Here is a 14,348-nt window from a genome sequence, read left to right as displayed (position 1 = left end):
CAGCAATAATAGTAATATGGGTGGTATTAAAACAGTGATAGTTGGCACTTTAATGGTGATTAAATACCAGGCACTATTCTAAGGGTTCTGCTTGTGTGAATTCATGTAAATTCCAAACAGCAAACAACCCTATCAAATAGATTTTGGCTATCCCCTACCAGGGAGATAAGGAAATGGTGTCTGTTCAAAAGCAGTCTGGTTTTGAGAGAGAGGGTCTTGGTATAGAGTTCTGAGCTTGAATACCCTGCCACGTGACTCTCTACAATCTGGTTTCTCCCACGGTAAACTAGAACGGCCAGAGTTAGCATCACTAGCCTGCCAACCTACTGAACCACATCTGAGAGTAAGACTGAGGATCCACCTAGGCCATGAGCCATTGTGTGGCATACTGAAGGCTGAGAGGTCTAGACAAAGAGTAAGATGTGGTGGTTAGCTAGAGCCTGGTCCAGCACCTCTTCATCTCAAGTAGCCACAGCCACAACCGGGATACATCGTGTTACTGTGTTCTCCTAACTTACAAAATAAAAGAAAGCATATCTACTACAGAATGTCTGTGGGTATTAAAACTTAACAGCATGTATCTCCATTGTTAATGTTATGAGAACAATTATGCTTATTGACTTTATTCTGAGAATGCACATAAAATCAAGAAACAAAGATTAAATTTCATTCATTATTAATGACACCCAAATCCAGGCCATCTCTACACATTTCAGGAACAACAAAAAAATAGTGGTATCTGAGGGGATTCTGTGTCATCTGAAGAGGATATCAGAGAATAGCAATTTCGAAGCAAACGTGAGTGTAAAAACAGTACAAAAGTCCCCCTACAGAGCGAGGGAATGCAAGGGGCTCACATTTAGTTCCCTGGCTGGCACAACGATACCTTGGAGTTTGGCTGGTGGGACACACGAGATGGAACAGCGTTTCAGGAAGTCAGTACCCTCCAAGCAGGAGAAGTTTGCATAGTTCACCAAGGATGCTTCGGGGACACCACAGTCAATGCGCATGCAGATCACATCCTTGTCCCAGTGGCCAGAGGAACAAGTGAGGAGAATCCCTTTCTAGAAACAGAGATTCCTTCTGTCAAAATTACATAGAATGACTATCAATCAGATTTGCTTCCTGCCTTTGGAAGAGTCCCAGTGGTCATTTGTGCGACCATTCTGCCTTTGTCCTTTCCTGACTCACTGCTTGGGGGGAGGGGTGGAGATGCTGATGGAGAGAGCCAGTTTGTACCGGGAAGTCACTGGGGCATGGCTCTTCCAAGCCATGTATTTGAGTTGCCCATTCCTCGCTCTGATCTATCTATTTTCACTCTCTATCCAACCTGCTCTAGATCCAGGCTCTCAAGCTTTTTACTGGTGCTTGAATGCTTGCCCTAGAACCTGGAGACAAACTGAAGAGGACAAGAGAAAAGAAAGTCCTAGGTGCTTATTCTCCCTGTGCCCCCCTGAAGGGTTGGCTTGGCTGCAGACTGATTCATCCAGCGGCTGTCTTCTCTACCTTGTTCTAGTCTTTGATCCTGTGAGATCTGCCATTGCACAGACCCAACTTTTCAGGCTTAAGGGTGAGAGCAGAGCCCATCACTCTGGGCTATTGCACATGGCACAGCATATCCTTATTTCCTGCCTACGTCTTTTAAAGCCATCTGATAATAAACTTCTCTTCTGTTACCTACTTTGGAGCAAGGTACCATGAATCCAGCACTAGACTGGGCTAAGGAGTAAGATCTTCTCTCAAAAACTCAAAGTAAACTAATAAGAAAAAAAGGGCAACACCTTGCCTAGTATATGCACTGAGTTTCATAACTGACAAAAATACTTTTAGTACATTGTTTAACTTTCATACCCAAAATAATCCTTTCCATTTTGGATACAAACACTAGAACACATGGATGTTGACTAGATTGCTCATTACCATGCAAAGAAGTTAGACAGCAACTGTTTCCTACTGGCACCCTTACTAATAAACACACTGATTGATACTAAAAATAACTACCTGTGTCAAGAAAAGTGAACGGTACCTAAGAGAGTTAATACACACAGGTGCTTCTATCCAACCTGTGGTAAGTGGGAGTACGTCTAGCCTTGTTCCCAAACTTTCCATTTCAGTGGGCAGGCCTAGAGTGCATTGCCTTTATATAAATGAGAAAAGATGCATGGAGTACCCAGAAGGGCCTGGTCCTGCACTAACAAGATACTTTCCAGAGGCTGAAAGTCTAAGAGTGGGGCAAATCACTGAGTCAGTGACTAACAACAAAAAGGAAAAGAGAAGCTCATAGATGCTAGCAATGCATTTTAATTTGGTCTAATATAGTCTGACAGCCTTCCCTAATGATTAGAGAGAATACAACATAAAGAAAATAAATTAGAAATGAGAGAAATAGAAAAGATTCCAGAAGAAAGCAGTAACACTAGAGAAATGAAAGCTTATCATCAGGTATTGCAGGAGTGGGGAGGGCAGTACCCAAGGAGCCAGGAAGAGGGACAGCCACCCTCAGGCGGAAAAAAAAATCCAACCAACCAAACAAACCAAAACAACAACAACAAAACCCTTGACATGGGTACAGGACTTGAAAGAGTATCAGGACTTTTGGACCGCTTAGGGGAGGTGGGAGAAGGCATCCAGCCAGGTATGAGATGAGCAGGCACTTAGTGACTGTGAAACTCGTGGCTTATTTGGAAAAAACAAGCATCTGGCTGTGGGGATAAAGATCAAAGACAGCAGAAGAGTTTCTATGATGAAACTGCAGTCATCCCATCAGGTGACCACACTGGCACACGAGCCAAAGGTCCAATGACGGCTGAAGGCACCTATCACCCCTGACACTACATCTCAGCTTAGGGCTTTTCTCTGCTTTCCAGTGTGTTCCTGTTGCCAGTCAGAAGGATCCAAGTTAAAGCCAGACACATTTTTTCTATTTAACTTCAGTTCTCATGTCAACAGAAAGCAAATATCCTCACTGTCTTGTGATCATGAGCCTGGATTGTACAATTTCCTGCATGGGGCCAGAGTCGGGTGACAGTGGCTGGTCAGCTGCAGGGTGCCATTGCTACTCTGCCATGTGTTTGGCAAATACGATCTCCCATCCTCCTTCTAACCAGGTTCTTCTCACACTTAGCACAGTTGGGAGGTCTGGTTCAAACTGTAGCAAACCACTAATCATTTAAAGACTGTCTCTAAACTCCATGTGTAATGCCTGGCTTTTCTCTTGGCTTTTTGAGTATTGCCCATTTTGTTTTAAATTTGTCCAACTTTAATGCATGACAAACACAGCCTTTATTCTCTGCTCTTCTTGACGTACCACATACATGTATTTATTCCTAACTTGTTGAGTTATTTCTGCTGTGTTCTCAGCATAAAGTATCTTTGCCTGAGTTAAAAACAGGTGATAGAAGATCTTTCTAAATAAGGAATTTGATGCCTCAAGCTTTATTAAAACGGTCTCTGTCTAGGTGATTTCATGAGAATTTCTCAAATTCATAATAGTGCCTTTAAATTCTGACCATGTCTAAGAAAGTGAAATTCTTCCATGGGTTCACAAACTGTTAAGGAATCAATTGGCAGAAAACCGAAACATTACCATTTCACAAACAATTAATGCCTGACTAGCAATGGTGTACCTATTCTTTTTCCACTATCATGCATATTTCTGTCTCTCCTTTCAAGCTAATTGCAGTTTACCTTGTATATACTTCCACTATCTCATAGTGTGATCCTGCTTCCCAATGGTTCGTTTATACTTAAAACTCCCCTGTTGAGTCCTGCAAGCTTTCTCAAGGGGAGATGTGAAACTAAGCCCAAGTTAGAGAGAGGTTATCTTAGTCTTAATACTTGAAGCTTAGCTATGAGAGCACCCAATGTCTATCATTTCACCTGAAGCTTAAAATAATGTTCATCATCCATTGTAATAACTCAACAAGTTCAGTACTTCTGTTTGGAATAGTTACAAGTGCAGAAGCAAATTTAAAGGGATTATTTTATTTTGTTTTTTTCTAACTGTTGTACATCTAAAAGATCATGGAGGCAAAAAATTTGTCTAGGTCTGTCTCTTGAACCATGCTCTTCACTAATACATTCTACTATCTCCAGGCAACCCAAAATCCTGAAAATGGTGCAGTTGAAATGAGGAGTGGGGTATATAAAAACTCAGTACCATGATACAATCCTGCCTTGGTTGCAGATTTAATGGTTTGGGGTGCAATTTTGTTATATTCCTCCAACAATCCTGAAAGGGAATCAGGAGAGCAGGAGGCTGACACTGAACCTCAGACAAGTTGACAGCAATCTGTTTTGCTATAAATTATGAGAAAGTCTACTTTGAGACATTGTCATCTGTGAAGAAGACAAATTGAGGGAACACTGAATAAGCCCTCAAATCCTACTGTCCACACAGTGAATACATTAACACCCTAAGGGCTCAGTTTCATACGTTTGAACACCTTAAAATGTGGTATTGCCATGTTTCCTTTGCTTTCATGGAGATCACAGTTTTTGTTCTTGAGGATTTAAGAATTCCCACCCTTCCTAGTCTAGTGAGAAAGAAGAAGATAGGGAGTTTCCCGCCCTAGAAACTCTTTCCTTCCGATCCTCAGTTTTCAACTCACCTTCATGTGCCTGAAGTACTGCCCACTGCTGCTCTGAAGTACATACCCCCTTTGACAAGTGATGGCACACTTCATGTGACCTGGGCCACTGGAGGTACAATTTACCATGTCTGCATGGTCAAGCTGCAATGGTGCACATCTTCCCTGTTCTCCACATGGTCGTTGGGCACAGCTGGAGACAACAAAAATGGAAGCATCTTAGGGTAAAGCTAAATGACAACAGTATACATATCTGAACAATACACCTACAGAGCAGAATGATTTTCTTCATAGTCTAAGTGTGACTCATCACTTTCTTCCATCTCCCTATGAATTATGAGGCATGATAAACTTAAAACAGGACAGCTAACTTTCTGTGACCCTTCTAGGAGAGACAGTGATAATGGGGTAAGGTAGACAATGGGTTCCCAAGGTTCTAGATACTCTCAGAAACTAATTGACCTAAGAATGATGCTCGAAACATTAAATAGCAACATTTCTAGGTCCCAAGCAATCAGAATAAACCCAGAACAAATCTCAAAAATAGATCCTGGAGACCCCTGGTTTCATCAGGCATTGGTTCTTTAGATAACTGATCACAAGAAAGTCCCAGAGTGCCTTGTGACGAGGTTGAGTATCTGAGATCCCAGACTGATGAACTTGAAACATTTTTACTATGGGTACGTACCACTGAAGAGTGGCATAGGCTAAGGAAACCGACCAGTATGAATTGAATCCCCATCACATGCCAGACACTCTCCTTAGCAGAGAATTGCTTATTAAAACAGAAGCCAGAGAGATACATAAACTCTCTAGGGCTCAAGGAGATGATAGAACCTGGACTCTAATAGAAGCAATGACACAAGAGGCAGTGGGACAAGAAGAGTATAGCCTCCAGACATCGAGGAAATATGTTTAACTAAAACATTAGTTCCAGAATTCAGTCCTGGCTCTAGAATTTAATACTTGAATAATATGGAGTGAGGAATTCACACTCTGATGTTTCAGTTTCTTCCCTTATAGGAGAAGATTTATAGGGTACACACTTTACAAGGTTGATACTGTTCCCAAATCAATCCCTTTTGCTGTCCTACTGCCAAAGGGCCGATCCCATCTCAGTATCTGTTTCTTATCAGGCTCCCTTCTTTTTCATTTCTCTCACTTCCACACTTTTTTCAGTTTAATGAGATTTCTAAAAGGCCTTCTTTTTCCAAGAAGCAACCCTCCCCCATTTACTTTCTTCCTTCAAATCTCTTAGTGAAAGTATAAAAATAACTGCCTTCTAATAATTTATTTGATCTTGTTATATATGCACTTTCTTGTTCTTAAATTGCTGAGTTACTTATCCATTTACCCACAAGACAATTATCTGTTGTGTCCTTGATCTCACAACTGGACTTTGAAGTTCTTGAAGAGCAATACTTATTCTTGCCCAATTTTAAATAACCATATTCTTGACTATAGCAACCACAATGAAAACTTACTTAATTAAATTTGTTCCTATTTCAGATAGTAAAGCTAATCAGTGTTACTGAAATGTATTAAATGACATAAAAGAAAATTATCCTGCTATGATTCAACCATTCTGCCCCAAACACCCAATCACTCATTCACCAATAAACATAAAGTATAATATTTCCCAAGACCTTAGCATAACTGATGCCATGACAGAGGAACCATTCTGACCAGCATGTAGACCCCTAACACCTGCTCCAACAGTGATAAAGACCTAATCCATTCAAGACCTAGTCCATATACCAGGATCTAGAAAAGTTCCTAAATGGACTGACCTTACTTTTTGACTTCTATAGTTTTACTTCTCACTTAGTTTCTTGCTAACAAAAGTGTGTCAACTATGATGTGGCTTTTGTACATAAAAGACAAAGAATAATAAGATCAGGGCTGCATGATTTGAGCAAGTTCCCCATGCAGCCAACAGATGGTAAAACAGACTTTCTATTCAGCAAGAGTATCTGTGCTCCAGTGGAATTATCTCACAACAACAACAACAACAACAAAGACTATGCTTTTTGAGACATTGGACTGAGCACTGGTGGTTTAACAAAGATAGTGTCTTTAAGGAACTCAATCTAGTGAGAGAGACTAACAATGTGTTTTCTTACTCTTGATGTTCTTGCCAGCGGTGACAATCATTAGAGAAAGTAGCTAGCATCATCCCCAACAATGAGCTCTACTTGTCCTTGGTTTATATTAGTAGTTGATGACTTTATCAAATGACTAGATAAAAGTATAAGAATGTAGGAAGCAGCGTGCCATTAAATATGTACATAGGTCCAACTGTATTTGAGACTTGGTTCCAAAAGCAGTAGTAGCCCGTAAAAGGGGCAGATTTGATCTGACTGTGATAAAAAGATGTCCCTGATGAATGGGGTTTAAACACTATTTCATTGACACTCTAATTTCTTTTACGTATGCCTGAGATGGTGGAAGAAGTGGAGATGCATGATGGGAAGGGATCTTTTTGCTGTCTTATCCCATAGTTATTCTCTAGATGATGTAACGTCCATACCACCCGAAGAAATAAAGGAAAACATAAGCTGAGGAAATCAGGATCATTAATGAATCTATGTGAATTTCCCAAATCCCATGCTGACCAGAGAGTATGTGATATAAAGAATGAGGCTGTGTCTGAGTCTTTACCTAACATTTGGATAAGGTAGTCAAAACTTGACTGTCTATGGGATGAGCTCAGAATACTTCCTCTGTAATATCAAAGAACTTTCAATCCATAAACGCTACATGTTATTCATCTCCAAACCACTGTATCTTCCTCAGCATGTTGAGCAGGAAGGGCAAGAAAAGAAAACTCTCTGGGTCATGTCAGCTGATTGCCAAGGGACTTGTATGAAAGGACACACACTATTAAAGTGACTTTATGGGATGAGCCCACATCATCATGAAGGACTAGCACCAAAAGTTAGCACCATGCATGAGCATCTATCCATCGATAAGGCTAGGACCACATTTCTTATTGGTGTTATGAGCATCTAGCACCAGGAGTGTATCCAGCATTTTCAGCAGAGAAGAACATAAGACAAGGAATACACAAAAGGGAAAGGTGTCATGAAGTAAGACCATGAGTGGGGGGGAGCAAACCCAAACCTGTTTATGAAGTGAGAAACGGTTTCGTGGCAGCTGCTGCAAATTTCTTCACTAGCTTATATTTCCATTTACTTCCTTTTAAAAAAATTTGTTTTATGAGGGTGGTGTTTGTCAGGTCGTTAGCTTCTGATGGCATCTGGTACCAATTGTGGACTTGTCTCCCTTGCACCCCAATCCCAAACCCTTTTGGGGGTTTCTCTTCCACTACAAACATTGCCTTCCGAGTAAGTGTGTTGTGTTCACTATTATCGCACCTTGTTACATTCTCCTTTCTCCTAATGTGACCTTGGTTCCCGTAGTATGAAGACAGTGCTAATAGCTTAAATAGCTCATCTTAAAAATTCTCAAATGCTTTCTTCTGTTGGTCTCTGGAAAAGGTTGATGAAGGTGGCAAAAGTGATGCTTTGCAATGAAGTGAGGCTGGGAAGGCAAGAGAAGATATTTATCTTGGTTTGACATACAAGGAAACTAAAGCTATTTGGAGACTGGCTAGAGGCCACACATAGAGTCAGAGGAAAATCTTCACCCCCTGGGCCTCCTTCCTAGGCCAACTTAGACCACGAGGCTTTAGGAATGGGGTTGCTCTCCTGCTATTTTCTGTCCAATCAGGAAAGAGCAGCACTGACTACATGAACCAAAGGGTTCCTTAGTAGGGTAATAAGAGGGATGCATAGAATATTTATTAGTTCATTTGAGTTTTGAACAGTAGTTTTTCAAATGTGGTAAACCAAGACAACAGTGTTTGGCCAGGTGCTATCTGTAAAAATCCCCTGAGTATGCTTCCCCGTTGGCAGTGTCTCTTTTCTCTCCCAGCTACTTTTTCAGATCTCTCTATCCCTCATCACAATGTCTTCTCAGGCAGGAATATGATGAGAACAGCCAAATGTAAGTTTTAAGTTTTAAGTCAGAGGATTGAATTTTTCAAAATTGAATTTCAAGCTAATGGGTCCTTAGAAATCACACCATGAACATGGCCATCTACCCATTATTCTAGCTTTATTTTATTGTCCTCTCTCTCTCTCTCTCTCTCTCTCTCTCTCTCTCTCTCTCTCTCTCTCTCTCTCTCTCTCTCCCTTTCTCTCTTTCTCTCTCTCCCTTTTCTGAAAAGCCACTACATCTTTTATTTGGTTCTGATTCTAAAAACCATTATGTAGAAGGGACTGAAACTAAGATATTGAATTCAGGAATCCCAGTTAAAGGAACCATTTTTACCCCAGTCTATTTTCTTGTTATATAGAATTAACTCCGAAGCCCTCCACACTCAGTCCTAACAATCTCTCACTATATCACTTCTCCTCAAGTGACTTGACATGCAAATGATGCCCAGGGGTGAGAAACCTCTGCTACCATGATCCCACAAAAGATTGGTCCTCTGCTCTGTGATGCAGGCTCTCATTGTACCTGCGTCACAGGCTCATGTAGCTTTTAATCCATGTTTATTTCCACCCCTGATCACTGGAGTGATTTTTATTTTTTCTGGTGGTTTTCAAATGGTTATTTGTTTTGTTTCGGTTTCTGAGGCAGGGTCTCACTCTGTAGTCCAGGCAGGATTTGAGTTAAAATTTTTCTGAGCCTCCTGCATCTTCATCTCTATGCTAGGATTACAAGTATGTACCACTATGAGCAGCTGCTTCCATTTTTACTACCCACCAGGAGTCAGTCCTATTCCGGGAAAGGTCTGGATACTTATAGTCTAATGGAAAGTTTGATAAATTCTAGAGGCCTAGACTGAATGAAATCAAAACTGACTCCAAAAAGATAAATAGATTTCACTGCTGAATCATTATGCTTTAGTGATTATCACAAAGAAGCCTCAGAGTAGGCCAAAAACATATCCTCCAGTTCTGACAAAAAAAAAATGAATACGTTTGAAGAGGGAAAATGAATCATGAGCTATTCATTATGAATTCAAGGCTCCTTCAGAGATAATTTTACCATTACATTGATTTGACTTTAAGGAATGACTAAGATTTAGAAGGACTAAATACATGTCCTGGGGAGTTACTTCTGAGGCTTTATAGACAGCAAAATGGAGCACCGTGAAGAAAGCATGGAGGAAATCATGATTTCTGCTGTCACTGTACAGTGTGAACAACACTCAGTGTGTCTGGATCTCTTCCATTCTGACCAGCACATAGAGAAATCTCTGTGTTAAAAGGAATCAATATCTGTCCCTGAAGACAGTTTTAGAGGGAAGCTCTTTCATTGGTGAGTGACAAACAGGTTGAGATTGAGGCCAGAGGATGGATATCATTCTCTGCAGTTAGAGTAGCCAGACCCACAAACAAGCTTGCCATGAACTATAGAATACCAAGGCAGACACTGCTTGTTAGTTTTTCAGTTGTTCAGGGCACTGTAGGGATGTTGCCCTCTTTTCCAGGTGATGTTCACATTATGAAAGTCAAAGAGTTCCGGTAGATGAGGAGTCATGATTGTCAGTTAATAAACAGCATTGGTCCAATGTCCAGTACTGGCTCACCTTGAAGGAGCCAATCAAAAGCAGTACTGAAAACCCGGTTCCCGCATATTGAGCTGAGGAAAGTTTGTGTGCTAACTGTGGGGTGGCATATACCAGTTACTAGAGAACTAGGTTTTGCTAAAACTGAAATGGATCTGAAAGATAAATCAACCCAAATCCCTCAATTGTAGAGATGGAGAAACTGAACTCAAAAGGAATGGTGTGTGATACTCCAGGAAGGACTTCCTGCGGTCCTTGTATCATAAAAGAAGAACAAAAAAAAGCTCATTAATTTTTATCTAAACTCAAAATCAGACTGACCTCAGCTCATGAATTTTCCTAAAGTCAATATCCTACCCTCACTGAGGCATCCAGAAGAGCGGACCACAATATTTCTCTTTTCCTAGAATCGATACTCAAAGAAACTGTCTGATACCCATATCACACTCTTTGAGAAAGAGCCCCGGATGGTAGAGGAAGCAGTAGACCCTGTCATCTGCGTTCTGAGCTTGGTTTGCCCCGCTGACATCTATGACCCTGGGTAAATCTCTTAGCCATTCTGGCTTTCCATCGGCAAATTTGTAAAATAACAGGGTTGAAATAGGTTCCACTGAAGGCCCTGCCAGCGTTAGCATGGTATTTAATTTCACAGATGAGGTGATGGTGGTATTGGGGTGGGAGACCAGAAAACTCAGGAACAGACAGGATGTGGTAGGGAATGCAAGAAAGAACTTGTCATAATCTTTCTTGCCCAGAAGAAATCTTGTGTTTAAGTCCCATCCCACTTTTTTTGTTGTTTAGTTAAAAAACCTAGTGCAATGCAGCTACCCAAGAAGTGATGCTATCGACTAATTAGCAAACCTAGAGCACTCCCTAGAGGGCCTCATTTAAGGTTAAACAGAAAGGGAGGATCAGATGCCCCTCCCCCACTTTGCTTTATTGATTCTTATTGGAATAAGAGGGTGTAGGCTAAAAAGGAATGTATACTTGGCATTTGGCAGCAAACAGGAGGAGAGTGTGTGAAAAGGACTCGTGGAGACAGAGTCTTCATTCATCTACTCACTGCCGTCTGCAAAAACAAACGCAACAATAGCAGCCATTCTTAGAGAGTATGTGAGTTCCCAACCTATGTCCTTCTCACCTCTGGCTTCATTTGCTTTCCGGGATAGGAACCAGGTTAAACGCAGAGTATATTTCTAACAGCCTTCTCGGGAAACCTCCTTCTGCTACTTTGAAGTATTTTATGGCAGGATCATACCAACTGGAAAGGGGAAATTGATTCAAAGTTTCTGGTCCCTGAAGATTCTCATCTGAGCGAAATAGCAGTCTTGGTAGCAGTTCTAGCTTCTCAGCCACATGACAGAAAAATGACTAGTTACTGCACCCAGCAGACTTCCCCAGCCCTGCATTCTGAGAAAGAGAAGTTTGCCTGTGACCCCTCAAGTCTCAACACTGACTCTGGCTCTCCGTTTCAGTCCACTGGTCCCGCCAGGCCGAGTCATTGCTTCCTAGAATGTGACCTATTTGTAAGATTAGAAGTAGACTCCGGTGGCCCCAGCACTTGGTAATTCATTTTATTCATTTCTAATTCTGGGCACAGATTTTACCATGTCTGGCCGTAACACCAGAAGTCCCATCCAAATGCCCCTGTCCTTCTAAAAAGAAACAGATTTGCATCAAACGGCCAAAAGTGCTCCCTTTCAAAAGCCCTGTCTCACCAAGTTTCAAAATTCATGATTTTCATGTGGATTATAAAATATGAAGAATACCAAAGAAGGAGTCAAAATAATCTAATTACCGACTAATAGGCAGACTGCACCCCAGCACCTGCTTATCTGAAGTAGCCACAGGATTTCTAGCTCCATTCCCTAACAATTTCCAAAGGCTGTCGCTCTCTCTGCAGGGGGCATTTCCTAATGAGGAATGACTTACTGGCGCTCTGCAAGTGATTGCTTTGTTGATGACTTCCCTGCCCACAATCTGCCCTTGGATAGCAATTAAACTATTAAACCAGGAGTGACAGCCACCCAGCCATATTCGCAGGCCAAGCCTGGGCACTGTGACACATGTGACACTAAGTGAGGAACAATGTTGACCGTGTCACTAGTAGAAAGAAACCTACAAAGCAAGAAGACACAATCAGCTTAGCTTGGCTGTGGCCTATGTATAAACGATGGGCAAATGGAGGCCTAAAGCCTTAAATGGGTCCTCAACAAGACACGGAACACAAAACACAGGCTGAGCCCTTCAGGACTCCTGCTCTTCCACTCCACACTTCCCAGAGTCTACAACAGACGCTTCCTATGTTAGCTCAGAACCTGCTAGTCTTAAACTGACATCACACTTGTACTATTATTTTCTGATTTTTAATGTGTAAAATGGTTGAGCTTTGCAATATTAATAACTCACTTGTGTGGGGAGGTAAAGACAGATTGGGGTGATCTGTAAAGATGGGGTGATGTTGTAAAACTAGGTGATGCAGCCCAACTTAAAAGATCTCCGCCTGTACACCTTGGATTAGCTGCCACTTCCACATTCAGACTTTCTAGACCTCTGTGATTCTGGCTGAGCAAAATTCTACACCCGGCCAGAGGATCATTTCAAACAAGACTTATGCACGAACGTGTCAACAGGGTCTGCCTAAATGGTACAGAACTCTAGAAATGTTGGCTTGCGTTTGTTCTCTGTACCTTTCTCCACAGCTGCCATGAAACCCAGCCATACTAACAAGACTAGTGCTGGGTAAAGCGCTGAGGCATTGGAAAGATTTTCAGTTCACTCCCTGCTTTCCCACACTCTTTCAATTCTTTTCATCTTTCAGCAGAACTTAACAAATGCCTCCACTAAATGATGTTCCAGCAGGGCTCCTCTCAATATTTTGCATTCTCCGAAAGAGAATGTGTGTTGTATAAAACATGCTCACTTCTGATACATAGTTGATTTCTGTTTTATAGAGACCATTGGGGATTGTTAGAACTTCATGAAAATAATTCCTAGTGGCTGACTCTCAGACACCATGATGAACCACTACGAACTTCGTCTCAAAGGCACTGCTTCGACGTCAGTCTCATTTTAGTGTTTGAATCCAGCCTTGCTATCTCTTTGCTGCAAGATACACGCAGATCATATCTTAGCTTTCCACTGAAAGCTGTCACCTAAATGATCCTTAGAAAATACCCCACCACCAACAATCTCCTACACAGTTGTGTGTTAATTGCAATAAAAACTATTAAAAAATAGTCTTCTCTACATGCTAAGAAGCTCCCAACTGAGAACCACGTACATGACCTTTTACTTTTTCCTCTATAATTCCATTAGAAAAGGCAGTCAAAAAGATTCAAATCGCTTGCTGCGGCTCCCAGTACGGACTGTTGTCCACCCAGCCATTTCTCATTGTCCAGGGGACCCAGAATTTTCTCTAGTGGGTTCTCATCCTTCCCTCTTATTTTATGGGCAAATCATTCTGGGAAAAGAAAGTTGGGCAAGAAATCTAGGGAACAATTGAGTGGATATAATTCTTTCCTTGCTCAAAAGAAACTGGGCAGAAACAAAAACAAATTCAACGTTAATTTGCTAAACTGCTTTGGGGAAGGAGATAATCAAATGAGTAGAAATGCGATCCATATTTCATTTCTATAGTGCCTTTCCCAGCAGGAAAGGGGAGCATTTCCCATCACCCTGGAGCACTAAAAGGGAAGCCTCTGCTAAGACTAAAAGATGAGGAGCCAAGGAATAAGCAAACAATTTAGCTTCAGCCCCCAAGCAAAGGGGGAAAGAGGAACCCTCTGTTCCGTGCAGCTATCAAGAGAGAGGGAATATGCAGTTTCTGCAGAGATGGGCAGAGGTGGTGTCTCAGGATCCGATGCAGCCTAAGGAGGAAGGGCAAAGGCTGGGGTTTCAAATCTCAGCTCCCAAAATGGACGGCGGAGACTGATAGGAGCAGGGAGGGTTCCAGGGGACAAGGAAGCATGGAGCAGCCTGATGGATGATAGAGCTAGAGGGATCCTGTTGAGACCGAACACTGAATGTGAAGGTGCTGAGCTCAACTTGGGCTGTCCAGCCTTGGATTATGATGCAGAGACCCTAGGAATTCGCCACTGTCCTACCAGTAATCACTGAGCCTCTACATGTCCTAAACAGAAAACAGCCACTTCTCCTAAACATTCTCTTTGGATCAC

General features: G+C 41.7%; 1 protein-coding gene across 1 annotated transcript in view; it reads right to left on the bottom strand.

Moving 5' to 3' along the window:
* Pappa2 (pappalysin 2) overlaps positions 1 to 14,348 on the bottom strand; it is a 240,885-nt gene that overhangs the window by 75,820 nt on the left and 150,717 nt on the right. The window contains exons 14-15 of the mRNA XM_048421621.3: positions 4,611 to 4,782; positions 887 to 1,064 (exon numbers count right to left, since the gene is read on the bottom strand). Of these exons, the coding sequence (XP_048277578.3) occupies positions 887 to 1,064; positions 4,611 to 4,782 (350 nt within the window). The remainder of the gene's footprint in view (positions 1 to 886; positions 1,065 to 4,610; positions 4,783 to 14,348) is intronic.

Source organism: Myodes glareolus, chromosome 5, assembly GCF_982192425.1.
Source record: "Myodes glareolus chromosome 5, mMyoGla1.1, whole genome shotgun sequence".
Lineage (NCBI taxonomy): Eukaryota > Metazoa > Chordata > Mammalia > Rodentia > Cricetidae > Myodes > Myodes glareolus.
The sequence above is the reverse complement of the archived record's forward strand: the minus strand, read 5'-3'. Positions and strand labels throughout refer to the sequence as shown.